We start from the raw sequence: 13,567 nt of genomic DNA on the forward strand, positions 1-13,567 counted from the left end.
TTGTTACTTTTTATTTAGTCTTATATTTGAATCAGGAAGCGGTGGTAAACGGGAGAGCTTTCTCGGGCCCATCCAGATAAGCAAAATAATGATTCATTTTAAAGTTAGGCTGTGATAACCATACTTTATTTTATTTTTAACCTGAATAAAAACCACTCTTATCAAAGCAACCGGTATTTTATTTTCTCCGCCAAGGAGGTTATGTGATGGTAGGGTTTGTTAGTTTGTTAGGTAGTTTGTTAGCTCCATAACTCAAAAAGTTATGGACGGATTTTGATGACATTTTCAGGAAATGTAGGAAATGGCATAAGGAAGAAGTGATTAGATTTGGGAGTGATCCGGATCACCGTCTGGATCCAGGAATTGTTTAAAGGATTCTTCACTATTGGGAGATAGGGCTAATGGCGGATGTCTGCGCTCTCCAAGTACTTTTCTAGTTTATATATTCATTTCACAGTCTGTAGCCTTCTTCAAAATGTAAACCCCTTTTCTTTAAAAAGAGTTACAATGGGTTAAAAGTAGCCAAATGTGTTTGAATGGGTAAAAATGGGTTAAGGGAGGCCAATAAAAAAGCGGAAAATGGCAAAAATGGGCATAAAAGTAGTTAGAATGGGTTTATACTGGCAAAATGGGTTTACAGTGGCACACTAGGCTTAAATTAGTAAAAATGTGTTTAAAATGGCAAAAATTGCCAGGAAAGTGGTGAGATAGTATTAAAAAAAGAAAAAAAAGAAGAAATAATAGGCAGAGAGTGGCTAAAAGGGGTAAAAAAGAGATTCAAACTGTTCTAGTAATTTTAAAGAGGTAAGATGACGTGAATAGATAATGATCACTGTAATACTAGCATTAGCAACAACTATGGCAGTGAAGAGAAAGATGTAGAAAATAGATCAGCTGAAAACAACACAAGAGAGTCTTAAATGTAAACATATGTTGTATTTGAAAGGCTTATTTTTCACTTAATGTTTTTGAAGCTCTAGTCTTTAATGGGGTGACACATTGCAAAGTAATTTGCAAGAGTCCTCGGATCACTTCTTTGTTATAATGAATAATGTAAAACATGAGTTCTGCTATCCAAGCTTTCTGTTATTTATTCATTATTCATTATTCATAGACATAATCTGATAATGAAATAAAAGTGCTGAATTTCCCTCTTTCCTTCTCCACTGTAGACCAGTGGAAGATAAAGCCATAGATGTGTCAGAGCTACTGCTGTCAGCTGATTAAAAAAAATTCTAATTAATGATAGCCTTTGTAATTAATTAATGCAATTAAAAGAAGAAAACAATCAGAAAGTAAATGCTTCTGAATGGCATCAAAACCTTCTATCTGTTCAAACAGGAGAAGACAGAGGGCAAATTGACTTAACAGTCAATTTAGGATAGCATTAATGTGTAGAATATTCACCTGATCCATAAAATTATGAAAATTAAGAGCACAGAGAATTTCACATGTTCCAATCGAAGCTACAAAGCTACTTCAGTCAGTTGCGTGACGCACCCGAGAGGCAATTAATCAGCATATCTTTTTTAATCGCCTTTTCACTCCTGTGATTAATCAATTGAAATTTTTGACAGCACTAGTCAGGAGGCATGCAAAGCTAGTTCAGTTAACTAGTGAGACGACAGAGGACGACACTTGGTTCTTGACAATTTACGACTTAAATATATCACATTTACAGAGTTTAGGGATGAAAGGGAGACAAAGAAACTTGTCAAAATGTGCAAGTTCAACAGTCCATGTTGTATTGTTTTCATTGAAACAGTGTTGTCTTCTATTAAAAGCCTCTTCCCAGCTCTGTTAGGGTTACATCATGTTTGTTATTTCTGCTACTAGCCTGCAGAGTTACAGAGAAATTCAAAGATAGACATGCAGTATGCTGTTTAATCACTTAGACAATATGACCAACATGTGTAACAGGTCACTACAGGGATTTTAATTTTGTGGTAGTGTAAAAGTCCACTACTCCAAGAGCTGATTTAACCCAGCCTATACAGAGACTAAAGTCCTCAACTCACTGGTTGCAGGATAGTCCGGACCAGGCCTGCTTACTGCTTATTGGTTGGGCCCCTGACAGACCCAGAGAATGGGCCTTCCCCAGTTTTGATTTATTGATGATATCAATGCAGGTGTGTTAGACCAGTAGCACTGGTGCTGGCGTCCTGGCTAACAGCTACGTCTTTGTGGAGCTAAAAAGTGTGTTAAACTATCATTGGGTTCTGATGTTTAAGTTATTTATTTCGGCCACTTTTTAACCTCTTTTAACCACTTTACCCATTTTGCCACTGATATTGGCCACTTTTTATCAATTTGATCACTTTAAACCCATTTTTTTGCCCATAACCTTTTAATCACTTTTATTCCTGCCCATTGTTGCCACTTTTAACCCATTTCTGCTACTAGAAATCCCATCTTACTACCTTTTCTGCCCCTTTTCATAATTTTTTTGCCACAATCTGCCTTTTTGTTGCCTTGGTTTACCCATTTTGCCATTTTGCCAAGTGGATAGAGAAGGAAACTGAGACAGAGAGAGTGGGAATGACAAGCGGGAAAGGAACCACAGGTCAGATTTAACTGGGTTGCTGGCCCAGTGAGCTTAATCTCAGTTTACCTATCACTATCTTTAAATATACTTCCCTTGCTTTCCCTTAGATTGAAATGTAGTTACATCACAAGTGTTTTAGTTTGTCTCTTGTGACAATGATCAACACACTGACATACAAAACAGTTTGACATTTTGGGAGGAACATGTGGCTGCTTTCATCCCCAAAGGAATGAGCCTCCTGTTTCCTTCCTGTGAAAATCCCTGATCACACAAGAGGGTAATTTTGTGTCTTCAAATCAGCGCTAAATTGAGGTACATGAGTGGAATAAAGGTTGGTGTATACAAAGGATTTGTGCCACTTTAATCACAAGATGGTGCTGTTGATTCAAAAGAAAACACCATCTGTGCCGTGCTGGAAGCATGGCTGAGTATGGCTGATGACAGAGGAGGTTTGTCACCTGTAAACCCTTCAGTCTGTCTCTCTTTATCAGGCTTCACTTTTGAAACAGTGCTGTCATCTCTCCATCAGATGACCCGTGCGATCTGAAAGCCGAGTGCAGCCCCACCATGGACAACGAGATCACAGCCAAGGAGAGAGGCGTCCTGGAGGAGAACAACGAGAAGGAGGAGATGGACCAGGAGAGAGCTCAGGAGGAGGAAGGGGAGGAGAAGAAGCTGAAGGAAGAGGAAGGCGAGGGCGAGGAGAAGAGGAGGAAGGAGCAGGAGCCGCTGACGGAGGAGCAGGAGCTGGAGGAGCTGAGGGCCCAGGTGCTTCAGATGCTTCTGGAGCTGGATGATGCTAGAGAGACCTCCAACAAACATCAGGAGGCTTTTCACGAGCTGCAAGGTGAGACCTTGAGCCCTCAATAACACTGCCACACTGACATTATTATTCATTATTTAATGTGCTGAATCATTCATCTGCCTCCAACACAATCTTTTATTCATTATTTACTCACAGCCATCTGACCTGAAATAATTATCCACAGTAGGTAACTGGAGGAAAACATCTTCCCAACAGCCTGAAATATGCCATCCTAGGCCAGTTTTCTGGCATTTTAAAGGGTTAATTTGCTATTTTTCCCACTGATTTGTCTAGATTTCCCAAAAACGAATACTAGTTTGAGGTAAGCAACAGCTTTCCATCAAACTTCAAGAAAAATAAACTTCACAACTCGCAGCTTTGTTTCTGAGAGTGTAAACCAATAGGAAATCCCTGTAGCTCTGCAGGAGAACTGCATAGTCACAGAGCAATTAGCCATAACTGTAATCTGCTTTGATTATACAGTGGCAGTCTGGGGAAATTCATTACCATCTGCACAACATGTACATTGTGATTTTACTGTACTTAACAGTAAATAGCAAGTATGTAGACATATGCAGACCATATTATCAGGCCTGCTGCAATGTCCCTTGTGTAAACACAAGCAAAATGAAAGGCAAGCCACAAGGAGACTTAAAACACAAGCAAACTAGTGTGCATGCATAAATATGATAGGCAAGCAAGTAGACAAAACACAGGCCTGCTGCATAAAACTTGCAATATAAAAGTTGGAATGTGGAACAAAAGGCTCACTTATACAGCATTTGTAGACTTTATCAATATAGCAACACGAGAATGTACGAGAGCCCTAAGCAGACACACTTTCATTCATTTTATCTTACTCTTGTCTTCTGCGCTAAAGAGTCAGTTTTGATTGTTTTATTGAGATCTTGACTCAGATATCTTGTTATTCCAGTCAAACAACACTGTTTTATGCATGATATTTCCTTTTTATCTCAAGGTTGTGAGAAAATGATGAGAACTCATTATCAAGTATCATTATCCCGAGATAGTGACAAATAACTTAAGATGTCAAGAAACAACTCACAATGGACTCATTATCACTGTAAGATTTAATAAAATAAAATGTATGTATGTATGTCCTCTTCAGGCTTCCATAGCAAAGAGAATTGAAGAGTTTAACTTTCATATTTAATTGTAATGTGGATTTGAAAATCTCTCTCTACTTAAAAATGTTACTGAATCAAAGTTGAGAAAATGAGAGTTCGGTCCTGATAGACTCAATAAATGCAAAGTAACACCAAGCAAACTGTTTTTTCATTTCATTGACAGCCCTTTGGCTGTCAGAATTTGCTCCTCTTTGATGTGTCAACTCCATTTACAGATGCATCTAAAAAAATTTAATCTCGTGTAAAAGTTTTCTGTGATTCACTTCAAAAGTGAAACTTCCATATAGTCTAGATTCACCCCATACTAAATCAAATATTTCACTGTTTTTGTTTTAATCTGGATGATTACAGCTTATAGCTCATAAAACTCAAAAATGTGCTATCTTAGACTATTTGACTATTGTGTAAAAGTCCACTCTGCAAAGGTTTCCTGAGCCTTCATTCTCTTACTCTGGTTCAGTACACGGTAATGAGGGAGACTGCTCACTTGACAAATGTCCAGAAGACAATTATTGGCACAGGATGTCCTCAGAGGCTGTATCAAAGCATATTTATGAAAAACTGACAGGGAGAGAAAAGTGTGGTAAGAAAGGAGCACAAGCAACAGGGATGAGCTCAGCCTTCAGAGGATTGTCAAACAAAGAAGATTCAAGAACTTTGAAGAGCTTCACAAGAACAGGACTGAGGCTGGAGTCAGTTGATCAAGAGCCACCACACACAGACAGGTACATGTGTCACACTGAGTGTTGAGCCAATCATGAACTACAAACATCATAAGTGTCTCACCTGGGCTAAGTAGAAAAAAAAAAAAGATCTGGACTGTTGCTCAGAGGTCCAAAGTCCTGTTTTCAGATGAAGGTATGAAGGATGGAGGTACCTGAAAGAAGATAAGAGAGGTACAGAATCAGTGTTTTCAGTTTCCACACTCAGTGATGGTTTGGGGTGCTACGTCATCTGCTGCTGTTAGTCCACTGTGCTTTATCAAGTCCAGAGTCAACACTGTCAGCAGTCTACCGGGAGGTTTTAGAGAATGACTTTATTTGCTGAGAATCTCTATGGAGATTCCTGCCCACAGTGACGCCAAAACTACCAGGAACAGGTTTGTTGACCATGGTGTTACTGTGTTTGATCAGCCAGCCAATTAAGCCTGACATTAACCCCAAAGAGAATCTCTGCATTTTTGTGAGCTGCAAACTGTAGTCATAAAGATTAAAACAAAAAACCTCATGAACTATTTCCCTTGTAATGATGAATCTAGATGTTAAAGATAGCTAAGAAGATCTCAGTCTTATCTGTTAAAGTCATAAATGATCAAAACTACTGTGTAGGTCGAAGTGATTGAAAAGTTCTCCTTGTTTAAAACATAAGTACAGGATAAACCTTCTGTCCTCCACCTGTACAGCCTTCCTCTCTACCTGAGATACCTCTGTCTATCACAATCTATCTGAACATGCAGAAGCATAAATGTTTATGCGCAGTCACTGACACGGTCAGGTCCTCATAGGTACTAAATGGAGCATCACATCATACCTCAGAAATGATGAGCTTAATGTTCAGGGACGGTGGCAGTGAGTAAGGCCTTGGGTATGAGGCTTCAGTGAGCTCATTGTGTGTGTGTGTTTCTTTTTATGAGTGTGTGTATATGACTGAGTGTCAGACTTAAAGACATGGCGCCGTGAGCTCAGTTGTTTCTCTGGCAGTGGCGGAGGAATTCCTCAGACGGCTGCACACATGCTGGGGGAAGCTTCTAGACCGGGTGCCCTAGAGCATGACTGGGAATCACTACTGGTAAACTCCCAGAGGGGCGAGTCAGCTGTTCAGACTGATGGCAGCTGTTGGGAGGTGGAGTGGGTGGGGGTACTGAGTTTACATGGTCCGAGAGTGACGTGAGATGAGTTGAGGGAAAAATCAAGGATATCTAAGTACAACCAGTAAAAGGAGCACACAATGTACTCTTTTGCTATACTGCGTTATATATGACTCATACTGAGAATGAGGGGTGTGCCCCAAAGTTTAGAGGCATATAGAAAAGTCTGAAAATGTTGAAAGGAAGGAAGAAACACTTACTGGGATGGGTTATGAAAAGCAATTGAAGAATCAGAAGCTGAATGTTGCTGTTTCAAAGGATGAAAGTCATTAAAAACAACAGTACACCCTATTGAGACCCATGCTTTTGTTTAGAATGCAGCTTTAGTTTCTCCTACTTATTTTGCATAAGTGGGACTTGATTATTGTAAAATCTAAGGCCTGTCTTTGAACAGGGGGTAGTTTTCACCAAAATTTTATGTCTGCATATGAGGATAATAGATGTATCCAACTGCAAAATGCAAGACAAAATTATTTCTTTATTTGGAAGAAGTACTTTTAACAAAAAAAGGTGTTTTTCAACTGGAAGATTTTGAGGTCTTGGAATATTTCCTTCAAAATTATGAGAGACTGCCAAAACACCCAACAAAAACTTAGATCCCTTAAAATTTCCAAGACATGACCAAAAATTTGGGAAAATTCTTGAACATCTTCTTTAAAAATCCTGAAACATTACCCAAACATTCTGAAAAGTAAAATAAATTTCAAAAATAAAAAAGTAAATTATCGTACAAATTAATCAATTAATTAATAAGATTCATTAATTTCCTTTAACATTAACTAAATTTTTCAGACACATTGCCCCAAATTTAAAAGTGAATCCCATTCCAAATTTTAATGAAAATCCCAAAAGTTCACATGAAAGTCTGGAAAATTTCTGAAGGAATTCCCCCCCAAATTTCCAATCAAATTCCACAAGGTTGCAATAAATTCTCAAAATTCCCATAAAATCACCTAAAAATTTCAAAGCAACCGACCTCCCAAAAAATTTCAAATCAAACACTGTAATAATATAAATAAGCAAACATCCTCAAAAATTTCATGCAAATTTCTGAAAAGTGTAAAGCAAATCCCTCATCATCATAAGTCAAACTTCTATGTGAAGTCCAAACAGTTATCTCAAATATCTTAACAGCAGAGTTTATAAACATGCAGGAAATCCAAAATGTGATGTCTCATAGAGATGTAGCATCTCGGGAGGATTTATTGCTGTATTTCTGGTTGTATCTTTTCAAACTTATATTTTAATGTACCATATAATACAGTTTTATTTAATTGTGTTGCATCCTAATGTAGTGTAGGTTTGAAATTCTGCCCATGCACCAATCACCAAAGAAGTGAACCTGGATTGGCTGTGGATCATTGGTAGGGTTGACTTATTAACCTTGATCTCAAGCTCCTGCAGTCACATGCCAAAGTGTCTCTGTGTGAAAAACAAACAAACCCCAAATTGTTCCAACTGCTGCGTCAGTGATGTGTAAATGTGTATGACAGGAATTAGTTAAAGACCCCATAAAGTAAAATCCAAAATCTTTGTCTTAACACACTAGATATATTGGAATATGGTTGCTGTAAACATGTGAAAACACTAAGATCTACATGTAACTGAATTTTGGTTTTACTGACCCCATTTTTTATATAAACAAGAGATACAAGATGATAAAAACTACTTATAAGGTCTTATTTACAGTATGTGTCATATCAGGAGGATTAGTTGGGTAACATTGGACCCTGGGTGGAAAGATAAATCCCAACGGCATGATATTCTAGGTTGGACGAATTCTACCCTGTTTTTTTTTTACACAAAAAGACGCAGCAGAGGACAGAGTGAACAGAGATGGAATTATTTTAGGATTACACAAGTTTAAGTTTTGACCTGATGGTGGCACTAGAGGAATGAATGACTATATGGCATTTTTCAGGGAGGTATGACCTCTCAGCATTACCATCACTAAAGTCATTTCTATCGTGGGAATCTGAAATTAGATTTATATTGTCAAAAAGTAAACAAAATCATTAGAAAATCTTAATTTTCTCTTCCCATTTAGTTGATTGATCCATAAGAAACTGTATTAGTCCAATCTCATGTCAAACATATCTCACAACACTTAATCAAAGTCCAATTCATCCTGTAAGTCCAGGTAAACTTCTTATTTCAATATATAATAAACTTAACACGAAATACTAACTGAGATATAGATATCTCGTGTCAAGACACCTAATCAATTTTACTTGCCCACATTGGCACACATTTTACTTTGCATAAGGAATTCAGCCCTTATTTATTGCTTTTTATATTTTCAAATAAAATGTGGATGTGGACTGAATGAGTGAATATAGCTTCCAGTAAGTTATTTTGACCCAAAGTTACACAAAAATGCTTGCTAAAATTTCAGGTTTTGCCGTTTAGGTTTAGCTTCTGGTTCCATTGTTAAACCATCCATTATTTATCCATTATCTACACCACTTATCCTGTTTGGGGTCACAGGAGGCTAGAGCCGATCCCAGCCGTCACTGGGCGAGAGGCGGGGTAAATCCTGGACTGGTTGCCAGTCAATCACAGGGCTGACACACAGAGACAAGCAACCAGTCACGCTCACACCTACAAGGAATTTAGAGTAGGCAATTAACCTGACAAGCATGTCTTTGGTTTGTGGGAGGAAGCTTGAATGCCTGGGGAGAACCTACACATGCACAGCCCTGTTGTTAGAACACATGTGACTATTATATTATGATTTTTAATAAATAGGACAGACTGTCAGGCACTAAAAAAACAGGAAACGAAAATGTCTGACACCAAAATGCTATCAAATATCAACTCCAATAATTTACAGTATTTTGTTCTAATATATTTAAAAGTTATGACAATGAGGATGAGATGGACGTGTCTAAAAATCTTATAAATGGACAGCCACATACTAGCAAATCTTAAACTTATCCTTCTCAGATTCTGCACAAACTACCTCTATCATTCGGTCATGTCTCAAGGTTGAAGAGCTTATCGGGTTGTCATCTTTCTAACTGCCTGCTGAAGTGACATTTTTCTCTTATCTCTCTACCCATTCCCTGCTCCTCGTCTCTCCTTCCCACTTGTCACCTCACCTCTCCTCTCCATCAGGTCTGCTGGAGGACGAGCGTCTGGCCAGTGCACATCAGGCTGAAGCATTTACACGCCAGATCCAGAACCTACAAGGTAGCAGCATGACACAACACTCAACATACAAGGGTTTTTTTTTTACTTTGATTGAAGCTGATCACTATACAACAGAAAGAGCAATTGATTAAAATCAGATGTAATACTGTTCATTTTGTGATGGTTGAGCCATATTTGGCTATGCAAGCTAACAGAAAAAAACTGTCTGCAAAAATCAACAGGACCTTCTTCAATGTCACTGTATGGATTTCTATTGTTCTACATGCTTGCTACTGACTTGTCACACACAGACAGTGCTTCAGTAGAAGTAAGAGGATGTAAATGACAACTACATTATAAATGCATGTGGTGATTTGTCTTATTGATTTGTGCACATCATCGTTCTGGTGACTGAGTTCTACTTCATGCCACACAAATTAAAAAACACACTCAGCAACTACTGTTGAAATCTGGGCTTAACCACAGAGGAGAGAATAAAACAATGGCTCCAAGAACAACAACAAAAAAAAAAAATAGAGAAAGGAAAAACTGATTAAACGACTGATTTCCAAAAATAAAAAACACTCCAAAAGAGTGACATGCAAAAGGTTTCAAAGTATTATACTGTGAATTCCCATCTCTTTTTGTGATGCACTGATATCTAGGCTACACTTAAGTCTGTTTTTTTATATAATAATTGTTATAATTAACTTGTGTTATTGCTCTTTGAGTTGTTAGGCAGAGAGGATTTCAGTTTCCTCGAATCCTGAAGACATTTAACTATTAATCTGATCTGATGATAAAAAAGGCTGTTACAATCTGTTACATCAGCTCCTCTTACAAACAGTTCCCACACATACAGCCTGTACCACACACACACAAGCATGCACATGCAAGAACACATCACCCACACAAAAACAAATGTAGGCCTACTGGTGCTAAATCTCAGGTAATATCATTTACACATATAAACACTCACATATACAGCACCTATAAAAAGTATTCCCCACCTTGGATGTTTTACCCTTTCATTGACTCTATAAATATATCACTGTCAGAATAATTTGGCCACTTTGACAAAAAGAAATACACAAAACCTCTTTGATGTCAAAGGGAAAACAGATTTCTATGAAGTACTGTCAATTGAATAAAAACATGTGAGGTGAAATAAGTAATTGTATAAATATTCACCCCCCTCAAGTCAGTATTTAGTCGCTCATGGAGTTTCCTACATGCCTTTTGGCAAACTGTAGTCAAAGCTTTAATGAGTTTTCTTCAACATCGGTTTTCTCTTTGCCACTCACCCATAAAGTTTTGACTGGTGAAGAGTCTGCAGAGTCTCTCCCATCTCAGCCGCTGAAACTTTCAACTCCATTATAGTCATAGGTGCCCGGGTGGCCTCTCTAACCTGTCTCCTTCTTGCACCGTCACTCACTTATTAAGGACAGCCTCAGGTGATCCCCATCCACTAATTGTCAGGCTACTAGCTCCAACTGACTGGACCTCTGTTGAATTAGGTCTGTCGCTTAAAAGGGGGTGATATTTATGCAGTCACTTATTTTACATTACATAATTTTCTGTAATTGACTTACTTTGTAGAAACCTGTTTTCACTTTGATAGTAGGGAGGGTTTTTTGTTGAAGAGGCCAAATTATTTTGACTGTGATTGATTCATAAAACTAATAAAAGGGTAAAACATCCAAAGGGGTGAATACTTTTTATAGATAATCTATACACCCATTGTGATGCTGCAGACTAACCCACACATACCAAGGAAAAATTTACCTCCTTCTCTTCTTCCTACAGCCCAGCTTCGCTCAGTGCAGGAGGAGATGGACAGCCTGGAGGAGGAGAAGGAGAGCGAGCTGGCTGAGGCCCAGGAGGAACTGCGTGTGGCTCAGGAGGAGGTACTCCTCCTGCAACAGGCAGCAGAGGAGGCAGCCGCAGAGAGGGAGAACGACATCGCCTCGCTGCAGGAGGAGCTCTGTCGCCGACGGGCCGAGCTCCAGCGCCTCAGTGAGGAGACGCAGGAGTACGAGCTGGAGATCACAACCCTGAGGGCCGAGATCAACATGAAGAGCCAGCGCAGGGAGGCTGAGAGGAGAGAGGGTGAGGAAGGAGGAGGAGAGGAGAAAAACATTAAAGTTAACAGGTTAAAGTGGATGTAAGTGGAGAAGAACTAAAAATAGCTATGACGAAGGGTGTTTTGTTATCTTGCACAAATATCTTCTCTCTTACAACTTTGTTTTACTTAGAGTACATCAAAGTTAACTTACAATAAGTCTCAGTTTGCACCTCATCCTCACACATCTTTGCTCACAGCCCTCTGTGAGAAAGACACTCAACAAAAACAAACAGCTATTGTCTCTGTTTGTCCTGTGGAAACAATCCTACTTTCTACGTGCACAAACAGGGTCTTTGTGGTTGATATTGTGAAAACACAGCATGTTGTAATGGATGTCTTTATTTTATGCTCACATTATGTTAGCATCCTGCAGTGAAGCAGATAAATCATTTGTAGGGCTTAATAAATATTACAGATTACAAATGTACTTGCTAAAGATTGCAAGGGGCGTGATGCATGTGTGTGAATTTAGGATACCAGGGAGATGAGGTCATGAGGAGGTGGGATGCGCACTTCTTCTGCATGATGTCATTGTTGGTCTCTGCAGCTGAGCCTGGGGTGGGACTGAGGGAGGGGAGGTCATTATCTCATCATGTTGCTCTTTTCCTGAAAAACACCACAAATGTTTTAACTTCAATGGAAGTTCAATTCACGCATGCATCTCTGATGTTTACAGTAATTTGACACTCCGGGGAAAAGGCGTATATGCTCCATAAACGACCAATCACTTCTTGGGGAATCTGCTAAATGGAGAACAGCATAGCACAGAACAGGTCTACCAATTGTGTTTTTACACTTTGTTTCTTCTACAAATCGAAATAAAGTAACATATTATAGTTATTTAGCCTTAGAGGTTTCCAGAGGGGACGTTGTTGTTGCTGGAAAGAGCCACTGGTTATTAATTCCGTTAACAGTCTTTATCCTAAAACTAAAGTTACCTTAAACTAACCACCTACCTTACCGGTGTTTCGGTTGACTGAGTAACCGTGTCAACTGAGACCTTTGGCCTCTTGTCACAAAAGACGCATAAAAACGCAGTGAGCCTCTTTGCTTGGTTTTAATTTAAGTTATTTCTTGTAAGTCAATTTTGACAGGATAAATGTAAAGACGTATGACTTCACAAGGACTCTTCTTATGTTTCTTAGCTGCTAATCCCGACAGGCACAGACGCAGTCGGCTCAAAGTCATCGGTTAAAACGGTCACTAGTTGCACCAAAACACCCGTGGCTGTAGTTTTGTAATCAACATGCACATGTGACAGTGCAGTCCCTTAACTGTCGAGGTTTTGCTTGGACAATTTAATTTAGTTACTAAGTAGGCTATATCTAGCATGTAAAAATGGTGCTAATATCAATTAGCAGCATAAGGACAAAAATAGGCCTACTAACCTGCTTCGCTAACATGTTAGAATGAAGATAATGTCCAGTGTTGCCAATTCCTCAGTACGGAAAGTAGCTATTGGCTGTCCTAAAAGTCGCCAGAAGTCGCTAAATGACGTCATCACCTAATTTGCATAATCATGGGTATGCATTTAATTGTAATGGACGCTGTAGGAGAGAGGGAAAACGTCACGAGAGAAAATAAGTGAGTAAAAGATCTTTAAGATGTATAAAACTACAAATGAACCCTCCTCTTTTACTTGGACTTGTGACTGGCAAAAATGACTCGAGAGATACTCTGGCAGAGTAATTTTAATTTTTAGTTTATCATTCTATTAATCATTCTATTTTTCTTGGAAGTTTAGCTTTCTTACTTTTGGTTTAGTTTTAAGCCTTATGGTCCACTTATAAGCCAACATCAAATTCCAGTGAAACATTAACATTTTTAACCATAACATTTATAAATATTTTTTGTATAAAGTCTTCATTAACAACTTTAAATCGACCAAAAAGAGACAACAGACAAAAAAAACTGTTAAGGCACCTTCACAAAGCAGTTCCCATTT

General features: G+C 38.6%; 1 protein-coding gene across 1 annotated transcript in view; it reads left to right on the forward strand.

Annotated features, from left to right (window-relative positions):
* LOC121515078 (coiled-coil domain-containing protein 136-like) overlaps positions 1 to 13,567 on the forward strand; it is a 40,224-nt gene that overhangs the window by 11,195 nt on the left and 15,462 nt on the right. The window contains exons 3-5 of the mRNA XM_041795662.1: positions 3,075 to 3,392; positions 9,483 to 9,557; positions 11,304 to 11,606. Coding sequence (XP_041651596.1) covers positions 3,075 to 3,392; positions 9,483 to 9,557; positions 11,304 to 11,606 — 696 coding nt within the window. The remainder of the gene's footprint in view (positions 1 to 3,074; positions 3,393 to 9,482; positions 9,558 to 11,303; positions 11,607 to 13,567) is intronic.

Source organism: Cheilinus undulatus, linkage group 9 (assembly GCF_018320785.1).
Source record: "Cheilinus undulatus linkage group 9, ASM1832078v1, whole genome shotgun sequence".
Taxonomy (NCBI): Eukaryota; Metazoa; Chordata; class Actinopteri; order Labriformes; family Labridae; genus Cheilinus; species Cheilinus undulatus.